Below are 18,597 nucleotides of genomic sequence, written 5' to 3' on the forward strand. Positions count from 1 at the left end.
CCAGGGTCTCAGAGCTAGTTAGTGCGGAAGCTGGGGTTTGCCTCTGGCTCTCGGGTCATCACTCTCGAATGAGTCAATCAATCAATCAATCAAGGTACACCCTCCATTTTCTAAAAATCCTTCTCTCTCTTATTAGGATTGTTTATTTTTATTTCTCTAGATACTAAATATTTCTGACAAATTCTATTTCTAATATTTGAAATTTTTATTGCCATTGTGAATGGATTTTTTTAATTATATTTTCTAATTGCTTATTTGGCATACTCAAGAAAACTATAGATGTCTGCATGCTTGTAACCTTTGCAGACTTACTGGACACTCCCATTAGCTGTTATAACTTTAGTTGATTCTCCATTATTTTAGCTACTTAATCTCTTAATTTCAGTAAATAATAATTCTGACTCCTCCTTTCCGACATGAAGATATCATTTTTTCATGTTGTCCAGCTATGCTGTCAGGCTCTCCCACCTCCGTGTTTCCTGTATGATAAAGTATACATCTCTGAGCATGATAATTATTACCCTTTATAATATGGCCCCAACTACCTTTTGATCTTCATTTCAACCATGATCCCAAAATGCCCCTCACCCAGGACTCCTTTTCTCGTGATTTGCCTGGGAGACCCTTCCTTATTTTCTGCATGGGGACAACTGTTTACTTTCTTGAGCCAACACAGTTGCTGCCACCTCTCCTAGAGCCCTGCACGGTCCTCCTGCCTCTTTGCCCCTGGGAGCACAGACCTCTATCACAGGCCCTACCGCAGCCCGACTCGTGCACTTGTGCGTGGTAACCACTTCTTCAATGGAGGGTCAGATCGTAAAAAGTGTAGATACTACCCAGGCCACATTTGATCTCTGTTGGATTTTTTCCTTACATTGTAATAATGTAAAAATGATTCTTAGCTCACAGGCCATTTAAAAAAACAAAACAACAACAACAATAGGTCACCAGCTATGGGCTGTAATTTGCCTGCTCCTGGCTTATAGGTTCATCCCTCCCACTCGATTATAGGCACTTGAGAGTGGGAACAAGCTCTAACTCATCTTTGTAATCAATCTCCCAGCTCCTGGCACATAGAAGGTGTCAAATCACTGAAGTCAGTTGAACTGAAACAGCAATAACTAATTTATCCTAATGAGTCAAATACATCCCTGGACAATTTCCCCAAATCTTGAAATAATTCAATACAAAGTCATTTTGAGTCTCTTAGGCAGCTGGACATTAAAAGTAAGCTATACAGGGCTTCCCTGGTGGCGCAGTGGTTGAGAGTCCGCCTGCCGATGCAGGGGACACAGGTTCGTGCCCCGGTCCGGGAAGATCCCACATGCCGTGGAGCAGCTGAGCCATGGCCGCTGAGCCTGCGCGTCTGGAGCCTGTGCTCCACAACGAGAGAGGCCACAGCAATGAGAGGCCCGCGTACCGAAAAAAAAAAAAAAAAAAAAAAGTAAGCTATAACCCTGGGTGAAGGGAGAAATCGCTGCTTTCTGCCTCATTTAGTAAGAAAAACTATGATGTTCAGCCCCAGAGCCTCTCCCTCCCCAAATGCAGAAAAAGTGCTTCTCCTCTGATAGAGTTCAAAGCTAGACTGCTCCCTGGGCCCCCGTACAGAATATAACTCTAGTAAAATCCAGCTTTGCAAGTAACCCACTCAGTTTCTCATCCTAGAAAATCACCTGGACTTGGGATGCTGTTGTGAATACTTGCCACTGACAGCCTAGCCATCAGTGATTCACTTGTCTCCCATCTCACCATCACTGGGGTGGAAGCATTCTTCCGAGTCTTTAAATACCAGAGGGACACTGGCGTTATCGTTATTATTGCTATCACCCTGCCCCCAGGTTCTCCCAACCAAAAATGCTCTATAGAAGGGAGACGATCACCCCACTCTAGTTAAGGAACGAACACTGTTGTTAGAGATGAGCTGTCATCACTTCAGGGTCTCCACTCCTGGCTTTCTGGGGCTCCCAGCAGCGTGAGTTGGGAAGGAAGCCAGGAGCAGACAGAGCTGCTGCTAGGAGGAAATGGCCCTCTGTGCACCTGCTCTGTGTGAGGCCGAGAGTCTGATACTAAGTTTCCAAAGGAACGAGGCAAACTCGAGGCAAATTCCATTCATACCTACATCAGGCAGGCCCACTTGGGCCCAGGGAGGCAAAGCACCAGGAGGTCCAGACAGCATCAACCTCAACGAACAGAGGCCGCTCTGTGCTTCTCTCTGAGAGGCTTCCCAACAAGCTAAACCCACTGGGTGCAGTAAATACAAAATCAGAAGAGTTAAAACATGCTAATAAGAGGAGGACTCGGATTACAAAGGGAAATGAAAGAGGTGAGAAAATGTCAAATGTTGCACGTGTACTCGGGCTGGGTCAGCATCTCTCTTAGCCTGATGTTGACAGTACCCAGTCGCATCTTCTGAGCAGATGTGTTTATAAACAGCCTTTTACCCTGACCTGTTTATAAATAGAAGAGCTTCCTTGCTCAAAATCCCCCTTGGCTCACGACACATTCAGAAATGCCAGCATCACTTACAGCTAGTTAGTAATGCTACACCATGTTCCACGTTCTCTTTACACAAGGCCACGCCACACTAGAAACAGTCATGCTCTAGTGATTAAAAAGAGAGACAAGTGGGCTTCCCTAGTGGCGCAGTGGTTGAGAGTCCGCCCGCCGATGCAGGGGACACGGGTTCGTGCCCCGGTCCGGGAAGATCCCACATGCCGTGGAGCGGCTGGGCCCGTGAGCCATGGCCGCTGAGCCTGCGCGTCCGGAGCCTCTGCTCCGCAATGGGAGAGGCCACAACAGTGAGAGGCCCGCGTACCACAAAAAAAAAAAAAAGACATGTGCTCCTGAAAATTAGGGGACTTGATTAAATGGTGCGACTGCAACCTACATGTGGAAGCAAAGAAACGAACAAAAATAAAACTTTAAGTCAGTAAACTAACAGTGCTTTACTAATCATGCAAAAAGTAAGGATAGAAAATATAGAATAGAAGACATGGTACGTTACCCAGAAGCCCTGCTAAAGACCGCATGTCCTTCTCCATCAGCATGTAAATCTCTTCCTCTGAGAAGCGGCCAATGCCGTGGCCGTGCATCTCGCGTTTCACGATTCCTTTCGTTATGTGGCACACGACCCACCTCAGCAGGTTACTGAAGGGACCGCCACCACTAAGAGAGAGCATCTTCCGGGTCTCATTGAGATTGTCCACCCACTGGCAATAAGCTAAGGTCCTGCAATTGCGTGGAAACAAGTTACTACTGTGCGTTAGATATATAGCAGGTCCACAGAGTCAAGTTCCAGTGAGGGGTTGGGAATTTAGCACACTCTGGAGGACTGAATCGTTGCAGCTTTTCCAAAGAGCAGTCTGCACGGCAGATATTACAACAGACTCTAGTCCATGCCTGGACTTAGGGCCTGAGGGAGAAACAGTGACAAACGCAGATAGCTTGCCATGCTACCATCCCACCAAACTGCAGCTGCCCACAGATCCCCCAGCCCCCAAGGCCATGCTTCTGCTTTCTCTCAGCCAGCCCCACAGAAAACAAGTAGACACCCACTTTAAAAGGCTTTTAGACAAGACAGTGAGTACCTACGTGGCGGGGTGGGGGGCATCGGGAAGGAGGCAGCAAGGACTGGGGTGCTGGCTTCATTCTTTCTTGATCAAAGTAATGGTTACAAAGGTCTGTGCTCTGTGGGTTTTTTTTTTTTTAATTTTTACAGTGATTTACAATGTTGTGTTAGTTTCAGGTGTACAGCAAAGTGATTCAGTTTTATACATATATATATATATATATATATACTTATATACATGTATTCTTTTTTTACATTCTCTTCCATTATAGGTTATTACAAGATATTGAATTTAGTTCCCTGTGCTATACAGTGGGTCCTTGTTGGTTATCTATTTTATATATAGTAGTGTGTGTATTTTAATCCCAAACTCCTAATTTATCCCTCCTCCCCTTTGATAATCATAAATTTGTCTTCTATGTCTGTGAGTCTATTTCTGTTTTGTAAATAAGTTCATTTGTATCATTTTTTTTAGATTTCACATATAAGCGATATCATATGATACTTGTCTTTCTCTGTCTGGTGTAGTTCACTTGGTGTGATAATCTCTAGGTCCATCCATGTTACTGCAAATGGCATTATTCTTTTTTATGCTCTGTGTTAATTAATTAAGCTGCACATTTTTATCTTATACACTTTGTGTATGCATTTTATATTTCCTGATATGAAAGGATTTTTTAAAGAGAAATCTTTTTGACAGGATCAGAGAATAGGTATAGCTGTCTATGTTTACTATAACCATATAAATTATAAATAGTACATAAATGATTCATTCTCCAGAAAGGCAGCTCTCTGCTTCGGTTTGCTCTCCAGGACCCTCGAGTGCGCATGAACACCAAAGGAACTTGGTTGGATCAGTCTTCCCATCTGGGTGGTGCTCATGGCAAACACCCACCCGTCCAGGGGCTCCTGCGTAGTATGTGTGTACAGCTAAGCAGCTATTCACTGCTCACGTGCTATGCTGGTTGCAATACCCAGGCCTTTGCTGAGTTTGTTCTCTGAACCTGGGCAATCGTAGGAATGTTTTTATGGTTCATAGTGTTGGTAGATAGAAATTAAAAGGTTTTCCTACTGAAGGCTAAGAAAAACGTAGCTGTAGGCGTACAGGCAGAAGATGTTTTAGCTTTTCCTCACAGTGAGCAATAAAAGCTGTACTGGAGTCATCCCTACTCCCACTGTTGGTTGATACAGCAGTAATGGTCACTTGGAAAACAACAGAGGAATGAAAATATTTTTTACAGAGAGAACGCAAGGGTTGATAGCCAACTGTAGCTACTTTCCACCTCAAGAAAAAGAAACAAAAGCGGAAAATAAGGCCCTGAGATGTTGATCATTTTATATAGTTCTATTCTTTTCAGTGCTCTTTCCTGAGTATGAAAATAAGAAAAAAAAAAAAAGATTTCTCTCACCTTTTGAAGCCTTCCTGATTTTTACTGAAAAGTCCCACAACCAATTCCAACATACTCTGTACTACTACCACAACTCTTCTTTATTAGCTTTTTAAAAGATGCTTACAAATCTTGTTAGAAATATTTGTGTACCTCTTTTTCTAAGGATCTCAAAATAAAGTATTGAGGAGGAAAGAAATTTTGACTGAAAAGAGGAAAAAGTACATTGCAATGGTGATTAATATGTAGATTAATTAATATGTAGAAAAAGTATATTGCAATGGTGATTAATTAATATGTTAATTAATGTGTAATTAATATTAATATGTATCTTATATATTAATATTAATTAATATTAATGTGTGTATTAATATTAATTAATATTAGTATGTATATTTTATATGTTGATATTAATTAATATTAATGTATATATTTTATGTGTGTATATTAATATGTATATTTTATATGTTAATATTAATGTGTATATTTTATATATTAATTAATATATAAAAGATTTCATTTATTCTAATAGATTCTTTATACACATGCAAACAAAACACTTTTCTATTTCCTCTTCTTTTTATACCTGCAGTCATGAGGGTGTCAATTTTCAAATTTCTTCGGAATAATCAGCACTTTGATTCTAACTGTACTAGATCTAAATTCACAATAAAAGGCCTCTACCATCCTTGATTATTTTGGAAGTCAGTGATCTGAGAATAAAACTAAATTATCCTAAGTTAAGTATGACCAGGTAATGATAGCATCCAGGAAGCATCTAAAGCATAAAAATGAGGAATATGGTGGCTCTAAACGGACAGGTTGATGTGAAAAAGATTACATTCTTTGTAGACAAATTGCACGGGCTTTATCACAAGCACAACTGATCTTGAAGAATGAGCAGAAGTTCACCAGCATGAAGCAGAGGCAGAGGCATGTGCACGAAGAGCCCTGGCTGCTCTATGAACTGCAAGAACTTCAGGACGGGCAGGCGGGGTCCGGGATGCCTGAGGGAGCTTGTAAGAGTTGAAGCTAGAAGGGTGGGCAAGAATTGGGTCAGGAGGGGTCTGATGCAAAGGGTGCTAAGATTTATTCAGAAAGCAAAATTTAACCACCAAAAGGTTTTAAGCAGACGAGAAACATAATCAGATGTGTGGCAAGGTGAGGAAAGGACCGGAAGTGGAGAAACCACAGAGGAAGTCACCTCCCAGGCTGATGGTTGGAGTGGATGGTAACCAGTACCAGCATACACGAGGTGGGACAGATTTAGGTGACCAAAGATGAATTAACCTGTTGCATCTGAAGGTTCCATGGAACCTCCAAGGGAGGATGTCCCGAAGGTTGCGAATTCACAAGATAGGTTTAGACTCAAGAGAAAGAATTTATGGGCAGGGGCATGGCGGTGGCAGTTTCAAGGCTGTAAGAGGAGCTGAGGTCGCCTAAGAAAGTTTCTAGGGTAAGGAGTGGTTTGGGAGAAACCTAGTTCAAGGGTAAGTGAGAAGACCAGAAGGCCAGGCTGGAAGGGCCAGCTTGGAGAGAAGTAGGGACACCGCTCTCTGTGAGATGGAGATGTGAGGGGCTGCAGAGAGGTTCCAGGTTCCCGCCTGATGAACTTGGTCTCCTCTGAGAGCAGGAAATGAGGGCGCAGGCAGAAGACGAGGACGGAGCACTGAGAAGAGAGTCTGAGAAGACCAACAGGTTAGAGGAGCAGGCGGGAAGGGAGGAGGCAGCTGCTGTCCGGGCCACACAGCTGAGCAGGGACGAGAAACGCCTCCCGGCCCCGATGCAATGGTGTAAGGTTCTCCACCTGCGTTAGCAGGTCAGATGCAGGGCAGAGAAGAAACACTGGGTTGATTCAGAATTTTGCAGCTAAAAGTAACCTCAGAAACTGTCTGGCCTTCTTCCTTTCTCTTTCCCACCCTGCTCTCTATTTCTTTCCTCTCTTTTACTCCCTGTGCCCCAAATTACAGACCAGTATCAGGGAAGAGAAGCAAATGAGGGCCAGGCAGGCTCTTCCAGGGTCAAGTCCCATAAAGTGTGTATAAACGACAATGTCAGGTCAACTTCTACAGGTCAAAGACATCACTCATGCATGCTTCCATATCATAACAACCACTAATCCATGTCCTCCCACACCCAAGCTTCCTGAAAACTCTCCACGTGGTGGGTCTTCCATCCCCACCACTCCACCGAAACCACTCTCGTCCAAGTCAACAATCCCTTCTTACTGCAAAGTTCAAATACATTTTCTTTCCATCTTTATCTTTCTTGAACTCTCTGCAGCAGCCAACACTATCATCCTCTTAGAATTCTCCCTTAGCTTACGTCTCTACTGCTTCTCCTCTCACCTCTTCCATGTTGCCAAGATTTTTCTCTTTATTCCTTCCACCTTCTTACACGTCACTCATAGGGTGAGGACTGCCCATGAGACCTCTGCCCTGAGGTCCACGGATCCGTGTGAAGGAGCCTCGGGAGCTCAAACCAACATTTCCAAAGTTGGATTCACCCTCTTGCTTTCCTCCAGTTCTGCTACTCTTCACCCAAACCAGAAAGAACCCCAGGAGTTCCTGTTCACCGCTCCCCACGCCTCACTCCTGAGAGCCAGTCACCCTGTGGCTTTGCCCTTTTCTCCAACTCAGTTAACACTGCAATGCAGGCTGCACCACTGCTCAACCCTGAGGGCAGTGGCCTCCTTGCAGGTCTCCTGACAGCCCCTCAAGGCCCTCCAGAAATCCATTTCCCCCGAGGCAGCCACAAAAAACCTCCTAAAACACAAATCGAATGGTACCTTGTTGCCTCTCAGAGTCATCCATTAACTCCCCATAGCTGCTTAGCTTGGCACGCCAGCCTCCCACCCCTCCCACAGCCGGACCCCAACACTTGCATCACCTCCCGTGCACCCACCACACAGAATTACACATGCCCCCCCAGACACCCCTTTCTTGGGGTGTCTCATCTTCCCCTCGCACCTGGCCCCTTCGCCTGCCACCCTGATCGGCCCTAGATTCTGCTGTGGCACCATCTCCTCAGGAAGCTTTCCCCTCATCGCTCCGGCAGGTGCTGGTTGCCTGGCCTCGGTTCTTCAAACGCTCCCCCGGCGCTGGCCACTATGCAAGCTGGGTGCCCGCCTCCCCCGTGAGCCACCTGAGGACAGGGACGGCATCTCGTCACCTTGCTTCCCCGCCCCCATCCAGCACAGTGCCAGCTACGGGTAGTCATCCATTCACTAAGTTTGCTGAAAGAATGAATTATCGATTGAATGAAAAGCCTTCACTTCTGAGCCAGCCTCTGCTAAGTAGTGCTTCTAAGGGCCGACAATATTTACACAGAGAAATGGAAAGAGAGATGTCTATGGAGAATGAAGAAGGGGCTGCCACCATTCTCTTCTGGGATCTGCCTCTTCACTCTCCACTGGGAAGAGGCCCACTGCACAAGGAATCATGAATTATTAACTGGAGAGGACGGGGAAGGCCAATTTGGGAACTAGACCAGGTGGAGCAATTAAAATAATTTCTCATTCTGAGAGCCTCTCTCAGGAAGTTGATACTCATTTTCGTTATCGCAACTGATGTATCTGGTCTCTCCTACAAAATGAGGTCAGAGAGGTTTTTTCTTTCTTCAATATTGATTATCTTAGAACAGAAGAGTAAACCCTGCTCAAACCTTTTTAAAGCAGATTAGGAAGGCAGGAAAGAAAAGCAGACCTCTGATGTTTTAATGACAATATCCCTCATTATAACCTAACATGAGGCCTGGCCCATAGCAGAAGTGACTATTAGTACACATGTGAGAAACTGCAAACCATGGCAAACTACTGTTTGACAAATGAGTCTTAGCATATGGCCTTCCCAACCATGAGAACGCCTTTTTCTGGGTCATGCTACATCCTTGCCATCTTTCACTTGTACTCTAAATGCTCAAGGGTGCGAGAGCATGTGATATGCTTCTGTAATTTCACCACGTTTCACAGGCATTAGATTAGCCTCTCCAAACAGGGGTCCTCACTACATCTAAAAGTAAGGGTGGAAGGGGACAAAAAAAGAAAGGAGAAGGGACCACATCAATTGAGCTGTAATCAGGGAGAGAGTGTCTCCTGGCTTTTAGAGAAGGAGATCTTGGGTAAGTCATTTTATTAAAGCATCCCAACTCTCCCATTCTCCAAAAGCCAAAATCAAAATTTAAAGATTATGGCCAACCTAAAAATGAATTTGAATCCTCTATTCTAACCCCTATATTTTTATGGGTAAAACTGTTATGGCTATAGATAGTTTGACAACGGTGCCCTGCACACGTCCCTATGGGGTTGTAAGGCGCTCAAGACACTCAGTAGTGTCCACAAGGGGGCAGTATGTCACACAGAAGCAGCTATAGCTTCTGTTACCAAAACTCAATTTCGTTCCAGTAATCAGACTTCGCTTTTACACCGGCTTCCCTGCATTAGATCTAACTTGAGCATCCAGTGGAACAAAGGGAATGAAAACCCATCTCCCTCATCTTCAATAATAGCTGCATAATGCAAGTGTATGGATTTCAAGTTCAGGAAAAACCACTTTATAGCTGAGTGTGCTTATTTGAACAGACCTAACTCAGAGCTTCAGAATTATGTGATGTTATATAATGACAGCCTTCCAATGTCTTTGCTTTTCAGAAAATCATATGTGAAGTGGAGTATTTTTAAAGTTTCAGACCAAAATAAACATATCTGAAAACTCCAGATAATTGAATCAACTGAGTCAAACAATTGATTCCACTTCTTCCACTTCTGTAAGTACAAACACAACCTTAGAGCACACTGATGGTCAGAATTTAACAAGCTCTCATGGAAAGCTCATACTTGTAATATTTTCTTACATATTGTGGTCAGTTCCCTATGCTGGCCCCCGGTTTCCACAGGTACACATTTTCTTACCATGGGTTGCACGGGCAGTGTGGGGCTGGGAGGCGGGAGTGGGGGGGGTGGGGGGGGGTGTCTTTTCTCCCCTGGGATTTAGAGCTCTCTGGAAAGCCTGTTCGGGATCTCCCTAAAGCAGGAAGTTGGCTAAAGGTTTGGAAAGTTTATGAAACAGAGAAAGTTTGTTTTTCCTTCCACTACTAGAGACTAAAAGAAATTGGAGGAATTCGGATTTTTTTTTTTGAAAGTTCACTGGATATTTATATCTTAGTCAAGACCTGACCTCCCACCTTCACTACCTGTTCCTCAAATTAACCCTTGAGACACAAATGAGAAACAGTAGCTAACCCAAAAAAAGTATTTTTTTAATTAAAAGAAGAAGAATCTACAAATGACCTAAGCAACTTCCCAAGCACTTGGGGGTTTGTAGTCTGTAAAATTAAGATTCTTCCCCACCAGGGTACCACCTCCCACCTCTCTCTCCCACCCCTCCCCACCACACCCCATCTCGTTAGCAGGGACCCTCTCATTAGGAAGAGAACGGAAGGGAAGACCAGGAGATGAACCTCTACCAGAGAGTAAACATATATAAAATGTCACTAATACCCAGAGCAAGAAGCAGTGATGGGTGGTACTTGGGAATCTAGCTGGATCAAAATCTTTCTAACTTGAATATAAATTTTATGAACCACTACAGAAAACAAAGAGTGTAGAAAAATACCAACTTAAATGTAAGGCTTCCGGCTTTTCAGGCAGCTGACAAAGTGCTAGCTCTCCACATTAATGGGCCCATCCACTAAACGATATAGCACTTTGACGGGGGCCTCAGCAAGGGAAGACACCGAGGGTTTTTGGGTGCCTGTGCTGGTTCTTCATTCCCCTGATCGCTGCAAAGCGGGGACTGGAACCTGGCAAGCAGGTGAGACGACTCTGTCCCTCAAAGGTTTTTCCCTGAGACTAAGCATGTCACCTGCACTCATGCATTTTGGTCCACACTGCAACCCCTGTACTCTCTGAGAGGGGAGGGCCAGCAGTTCTCCACAGGTACTATAAGGAACAGACCCGAGTTCATTCTGGGCACACGGAGTCTGTGATCACTCCCAGGCTGATCTGCACCCCTGACTCCACTCTGTCTGGTTCCCTCCTTCCTCCCACCCTCTGCAGTGAGAAGGGGAAGAAAGTGGTGCTTCAGGTCAGCCCTGGAATAAAGTGAGCAAGAACTGAAAGTGGAAAAAGAAAACGAAAAACAGACGGTCACAGAATCCAAGAGACAAGTTTTCCATTTAGAAAGAGAGCTGAATGGAGGAAATAGGAATGTGATGGCAAAAAACCTTCTACAATCAACCCCACAGCGAGTGAATCCCTTGGTGGAAGAGGTAAAAGCTACTCGATGAGCAATAACCCAGGAGTAACAATTAATGCCAAAAAAAGTGGGATCAGCAATTCTTTATTAAATCTTTGGAACAAGATAAAGTGCAGAAATCAGGGAGAAAACGTCTCTTATCTATTGGAGTGTACAGAAAGATGCTAAAACTCCAGAAGACGGATGAAAGAAAAAGAAGAAACCCACATATCAATGAGCTTGTAAAGCAAGAAGAACCAAGTCTGCTTAACTCAGGTGATGTCACAGCCAGCACGCCAGGTGCAGCAGAGGGGTACCTACCTCATCCACACAGTGTGTGTTAGGCTTCGTACTCAGGGAATACGGGCTAGGAGTCAGCCAATCAAGGCAAGGTACAGGATAGGAGTCAGCCAATCAAGGCAAGGTACAGGATAGGAGTCAGCCAATCAGAGCAAAGTACAGGCTAGCAGTCAGCCAATCAGGGCAAAGTTGCTCAGAAAATAGTAGTATGCTTTACTTTTGGATCATAGAGAAGCTCTTGTCATCCAAGGAAAACTGACGATACTCTGCCAAAGCTTGCTTAATTCATGTCACCTGAGACTTCTGTCCTGCCTTAGTCTTCTGTTCCTTCTGAGTATCTGATGTACTATCACTTTAATTCAGCAGTTTGTACTGGTAAAAAGCCCAGTCTACTGAAATATCTCCCTCACCTCAGTGACTTAGATCAGGGGTCAGCCAACTATACAGCCCATGGGCTAAGAAGTTTTCATATTTGTAAATGGTTGAGGAAAAAAAAATCAAAAGAATAGTATTTCGTATTAAATGAAATTCAAATTTCAGTGCTTTTGTTGTATTATTGAAACACAGTCATACTTATTCATGTGTGTACAATCTGCGGCTGCTTTTGCACTAAAACTGCAGAGTTAAGTAGTTGCCACCGACACATATGGCTCGAAAAGCCTAAAATATGCACTAGCTGGGCCTCCACAGAAAATGTCAACCCTGCTCTAGATACCTAGAAACTTAACAGTCGTAACTTTGACCCCTAAGTCAGTCAGAATGTAGAACACTTTGGAAAAGGCGGGGGGTAGTGTCTGAAAAGTGAAACAACTTAGCTTACTCCAAACGATAGGGACAGGCCCTGGACACCCACCCAGGCGCCCGTGGGGACTCACCAATAGAAATGCTCCTCCACCATCTTAGTCACTGCCCTGGAGATGGCTCTTTCATGAGGACCAAGGTTTTTGTTTAAATTCACTCCAAGTTTCTCTTCCAGAAAGTCAATTATGAATTCTGTCCCAGAAACTTTTTCATGATTATATTCAATCCAAGGCATTTTCCCTTGAGCAGAGAGCTTTCCACCAAAATAGTTCTAAGCAAAGTAAATTTTAAAAAGAGAAAAGCAATGTTTTATTTAAACTTCACTGTATGATTAACAGAAACAAATATTCCAATGGCATATTTGATGGTGACTGCACTATTCAAGTGAATGAACTCAGCATATAAACTCTTAAGGGAATAAGTAGTTACTCTTAAAAAAAAAGATTTGTCTCACATGAAAATATTATTTTACTCCCATAGATTTTATCATGGGTTCTGGCTTACTGTTTAAAAAAAAAAAAAAAAAGAGCAGGGAGGAAGGGAAGTGTTGAAATGATCCCGATCCTGGTAAGAGTCAGTCTAGTTACAATATATGAACAACCCAAAAATGCAAAAAGTAAACATAAACCATGAGGAGGCTTGTACTGACCAGGCTACTGACCAAAAACCTCACTTGAAACCCAGTAGCTTACACTTGAAAATGCTTAATACCACTACACTGCACACAAGTGGTCCCAGAAATTATAAGTTAGCTGTACCAAAGTGTGTCCAACAGACTTAACACCAGTGTCTGTGAAAATGCAGATTCCTGGGCCCCTGCCCGGATCACTGGGTCAGAATCCAGGGAAAAGTGCCCAGAAATCTGTGTTTTTGACAAGCTCCCTTTGATTCACACCCACACTAGAGGCTTACAGTGTCTCAGAGGGGATTCTGATCCCAGAATGGGGTTGGGTGGCGAGGTGGAGGTGGAGTCACACACTTCATAGACACTGAGAATGACAGAGTAACATCTTCTCACTATATTAAAAGATCTTAACCACACTGATGGAGGGGATTCTGTGGTAATGATTGCATTTACTCAACCCTTTTTCTCAGTAAATTTGGATTGTGTAGAACCCAAAGTTGATTTTTAAATCTGAATCCATTTTTGGGTGGTCTACACAGACTAAATTAATCAGATTATTACAAACTCTTCCTCATACTTCATACAAGTCGATAGTTCAGACACTGTGGGCTAATAGCAAGTGTTGGTTCCTGTGGAGGAAACTGAACTCTCAAATATTGCTGGTGGGAAAGTAAAACGGCACAACCACTTTGAAACCATGTGACAGTTTCTTAAAAAGTGAAGTACACACCTGCCACTCAATCCAGCCATTTCACTCCTAGGTATTTACCCAAGAGAAAAGAAAGCATATGTTCATGCAAAGACTTGTACACAAATGTTCATAGAAGCTTTATTTTCAATTGTCAAAACCAGGAAAAAAAAATCAAACGCTCATCAAGAGGTAAATGAATAAACAAATTCTGGTGTAACCTTACCATGGAATACTACTCAGCAATAAAGAGGAATGAACTATCGATACACACACAATGAATTTGGTAGAGAACAATGGGGACTTTAACTGTTCTCTGACTCTTGGTGTCTTGATTTCTTATCTCGTTGATTATTCTAAAGAAATTCATTCTAGGCCTAAGCCTGGAAGAGGGAGTTATTGGGGCTGCTGCTAGCCACATTGTTTTTGTGCAATTTGGAAAATGGAGCTTCCTCTGGGTGGATACAGTCCATGCCAGGATTCACAGCTTGGCAAGAGGTGGGTCCAGATTTTGCCCCCACTCCTTGGCCAGGCACTGTTGTGCAGTGAACAACCTGCACAACTATACATGGCAGCCTTACACATTACTCCTGAAGTTGAGAAATGTCAAGTTTTAAAAGTTGCTAGTACATCTGACATTTTTATAATTTGTACACTAAAGATGTGAATTTACCATATAACATAGTATCTGTTTCAGACTGCTCTTGATACCACCCATATCCTCCTTCCACATCACCTTCTAGACTCTTGTCGTTCACAGATGGATTCTATCCTGCACACCAACATCAGAGGGAGCTGTCTGTAGTGCAGATAAGGTGCAGGACCTCTGTTGCTCAAAATTACCCAACGGCTTTAATGGGTCTAGTCTAACCCCCTTCACAAAGCAGTCTAGGCCCATACCATCTAATCGCCACCCACCTGCCCAGCCTCCCTGCTGCCAGTGCCTCTGATTTCCTGAATTCCAACTGCCCACCCCTAACCAAGTCAAAGTCCTGCCATCTCTCTGACTTTGTATACTCCTGTACCTTGTACAGGAATCTCTTTGCCCATCCTCTGCAAGTCCTATCAATCCTAAAAAATTCAGTTCAAATTTCACCTGTTGGTGAACCACTTCCTCAAGGCACAACCATTATCTGCCTTTCCTCCATGCTTCCCCTGTGCAGTGTATATTCCCCTCCCCTTTCAGAATTGCTGTTTATACATCTGTCCTTCCCTCTAGTCCATTCCTTCCCTGAGGACTTGGTACATTTTTATCTAGACCATTTTTTTTAATTGGGGTAATAAAAATCAGTGATGAACTCTTATGGGAATGAAAGTTCTACTAGGTTTTCATCAACAAAATTTTTTTTTTCCTTACTGGATAAAAAAAGCAGGAGACAACATTTTAGAGATACTATGAGTATATCTAAAAATTAGATGAATTCAAAAAATATTTTTAAAAAGAAACATAAAAATGTCCAAAGTAATTGTCAAAACTATGTGTGAGAGCCAGGTGATCTTTTTCCATGAATTTCAATTTTTCTGAATGTGGTTATATTACTTTTTAAATAAATAGATATAATTTTTAAATAATACTTAATTTTCCTTAACTTCCTTAAATATACTAAAGCACTCCTGGTCTATTTTTATCTAAGCAATTGGGGTCTGACTGGCCCACCAAGAGTAGTTTCTGAAAGTAATTTGGAGAAGAAAGATGAAGAGGTAAATCCTCTTTACCTCTTTTCCAAGCTGATGTTTCCCCCTGCAAGTCTGTCCTAGATGAGTTGAATGCATCTACACTTACACTACATTATTAGTACAGCAGTGAAAACAATAGGCTTTGGGTTTAAAAATCTGGCTCCCTCATTTAGTCACTCTGTGACCTTGGACCTCCCTGGTCTCCCTTAATCCCCCCTGGGCTCATCTATATAATGGGGATAATAACAGTTGCTTGAATTAAATGAGAAAATGCACACTAAGTGTTTGACAGAGTGCCTTCGTCAGAAGTATTAACATCACTATCACCATTTCAAAATGGAGAACTTGAGGCCTTAAAAGAAAATCCCAGAGTCTTGGGAAACTGACATGCTACACTGGCCACAGCGCCCCCAACTTTTCAGCTTAATTTATATCCATTACATTCACTGCACCTCTGGAACCATCTTGAAAGGTCTCCCACTGGCTAAATTTGAGATAATTTGAGCAACTTTTGTGGATTATAACACGATGAAAAAAATTCACGCGGGCTTCCCTGGTGGCGCAGTGGTTGAGAGTCCGCCTGCCGATGCAGGGGACACGGGTTCGTGCCCCGGTCCGGAAAGATCCCACATGCCGCGGAGCGGATGGGCCCATGAGCCATGGCCGCTGAGCCTGCGCGTCCGGAGCCTGTGCTCCGCAACGGGAGAGGCCACAACAGTGAGAGGCCCGCGTGCCGCAAAAATAATAATAATAATAATAAATTCACGCAACCACTATTGTGAATAAGAAATACAGGCATTAGTCCCTGCCCCTGGTTCCCAGCACAGAGCTCCTAAAGCCCTTACACATTCCTAAGTGACAGGAGCAATAGGAGCACCGCTTGTTCTAAGGAGGTGAGTCTGCGGAGGCGCCTGGGTGAGCTGGTCACCAGAAAGACCAAGTCGCAATTAGAAGCTTAGCGCTTTCAAACCCCTCCCCCGTCCTCCAGAGAGGTCTTGGACATGGAGTTATCAACTGATCGTCTCTACATGAGGAAGTCTCCACAAAATCCCCAAAGTATCGGGTTTGGAGGGCTTCCAGGTTGGTGAACACCACCACACTGGGAGGGTGACACCCTCAACTCCACGGGGACAGAAGCTCCTACACTCAGGACCCTCCCAAACCTCACTCTTCATCTGGCTGTTCATCTGTACCTCTTATCATATCCTCTAATAAACTGGTAAATGTAAGTAATTGTTTCCCTGAGTTCTGTGAGCTGCTCTAGCAAATTAATCAGACCTAAGGAGGGGTCATTAAAACCTCTGATCTACAGTCGGTTGGTCAGAAGCACAGGTGAAAATCAGGGCTTGCAACTGGCATCTGGGGGTCGGGGTAGGGGCGCAGTCTTGTGGGACTGAGTCCTTAACCTGTGAGATCTGATACTATCTCTGGGTAGTGTCAGAATTGAATTAAATTGTAGGATGTCCAGCTGGTGCCAGTGAATCACTTGGTGCGGGGAAAAGACTCCACACATCTGACCATAAATGTCAGAAATGACGTGTTTCATGTGAGTAGTAAACGATACTCATGGGGAGAAACACACCGGAGGGAGGAACTGGTTTTCCCTACACAGGAAGGAAGAATCTGAGTACTTCCCTTTACAAGTAGTTTTGTAGAAGAATGTCCTTCTTTTTTGGAGATGCATGCTGAAGAATTGAGGGGCGAACTGTCATGATTCTTACAGATTATGTTCAAATGTTGCATCAAAAAAATTATTCATAAAGGTATATATAAAGAGAAATAAAGAAGGCAACATGCTACCAATTGGCGAATCTAGGTGAAGAGTATACGGATGTTCATTGTATTATTCTTTTAACTTGTCCGTAGCTTAGAAAAATTCTGAAATAAAAAGATGGTGGAGGTGGTGTACAGACAAAAACAGCAAATAAATAGAACATCAGAAGTTAGGGGAAAGACCAGCTTCTGTTTCCTAACCTCGTAACCTCACAATACCTATTTTTAGCTTCTATATTCAAAATGTTAAATCACGATTGTTCAATCTTAACATGTAAAAGGCTAATTTAATCCTTGCTCAAGAAAGGGAGGACTGCAAGATTGGAACCAAGATGGCAGAGTAGAAGGACGTGCTCTCACTCCCGCTTGCAAGAACACCAGAATCACAACTAGCTGCTGGACAATCATCGACAGGAAGACACTAGAACTCAACAAAAAAGATACCCCACATCCAAAGACAAAGGAGAAGCCTCAATGAGACGGTAGGAGGGGTGTAATCACAGTAAAATCAAATCCCATAACTGTTGGGTGGGTGACTCACAGACTGGAGAACACTTATACCACAGAAGTCCACCCACTGGAGTGCAGGTTCTGAGCCCCACGTCAGGCTTCCCAACCTGGGGTTCCTGCAAGGGGAGGAGGAATTCCTAGAGAATCAGACTTTAAAGGCTAGTGGGATTTGTTGCAAGACTTCGACAGGACTGCAGGAAACAGAGACTCCACTCTTGGAGGGCACACACAAAGTAGTGTGCACATCGGGACCCAGGGGAAGGAGAAGTGAACCCAGGGGAGACTGAACCAGACCCACCTACTAGTGTTGGAGGGTGTCCTGCAGAGGCGGGGTGGCTGTGGCTCACCATGGGGACAAGAACACTGGCAGAAGTTCTGGGAAGTACTCCTTGGCGTGAGCCCTCCCAGAGTCTGCCATTAGCCCCACCAAAGAGCCCAGGTAGGCTCCACTGTTGGGTTGCCTCAGGCCAAACAACCAACAGGGAGGGAACCCAGTCCCAGCATCAGCAGTCAAGCGGATTAAAGTTTTACTGAGCTCTGCCCACCAGAGCAACAGTCAGCTCTACCCACCACCAGTCCCTCCCATCAGGAAACTTGCACAAGCCTCTTAGGTAGCCTCAGCCACCAGAGGGCAGACGGCAGAAGCAAGAAGAACTACAATCCTGCAGCCTGTGGAACAAAAACCACATTCACAGAAAGATAGACAAGATGAAAAGGCAGAGGGCTATGTACCAGATGAAAGAACAAGGTAAAACCCTAGAAAAACAACTAAATAAAGTGGAGGTAGGCAACCTTCCAGAAAAAGAATTCAGAATAATGATAGTGAAGATGATCCAGGACCTCGGAAAAACAATGGAGGCAAAAATCGAGAAGATGCAAGAAATGTTTAACAAAGACCTAGAAGAATTAAAGAACAAACAAACAGAGATGAACAATACAATAACTGAAATGAAAACGACACTAGAAGGAATCAATAGCAGAATAACTGAGGCAGAAGAACAGATAAGTGCACTGGAAGACACAATGGTGGAATT

At 43.7% G+C, this 18,597-nt stretch overlaps 1 protein-coding gene across 36 annotated transcripts in view; it reads right to left on the minus strand.

Moving 5' to 3' along the window:
- The window catches only part of FAXC (failed axon connections homolog, metaxin like GST domain containing), a 120,186-nt gene that overhangs the window by 80,095 nt on the left and 21,494 nt on the right, over nt 1-18,597 (minus strand). For all 36 annotated transcript variants that reach the window (XR_009558712.1, XR_009558711.1, XR_009558710.2 and 33 more), the window contains 2 exons: nt 12,365-12,561; nt 3,005-3,228 (listed from right to left, as the gene is read on the minus strand). Coding sequence is in view for 7 of the 36 variants with exons in the window: in XM_060283387.1 (XP_060139370.1) it covers nt 3,005-3,228; nt 12,365-12,561 (421 nt within the window). In the remaining 29 variants the exon portion in view is untranslated. The remainder of the gene's footprint in view (nt 1-3,004; nt 3,229-12,364; nt 12,562-18,597) is intronic.

Source organism: Globicephala melas, chromosome 14 (assembly GCF_963455315.2).
Source record: "Globicephala melas chromosome 14, mGloMel1.2, whole genome shotgun sequence".
NCBI classification, from domain to species: Eukaryota; Metazoa; Chordata; class Mammalia; order Artiodactyla; family Delphinidae; genus Globicephala; species Globicephala melas.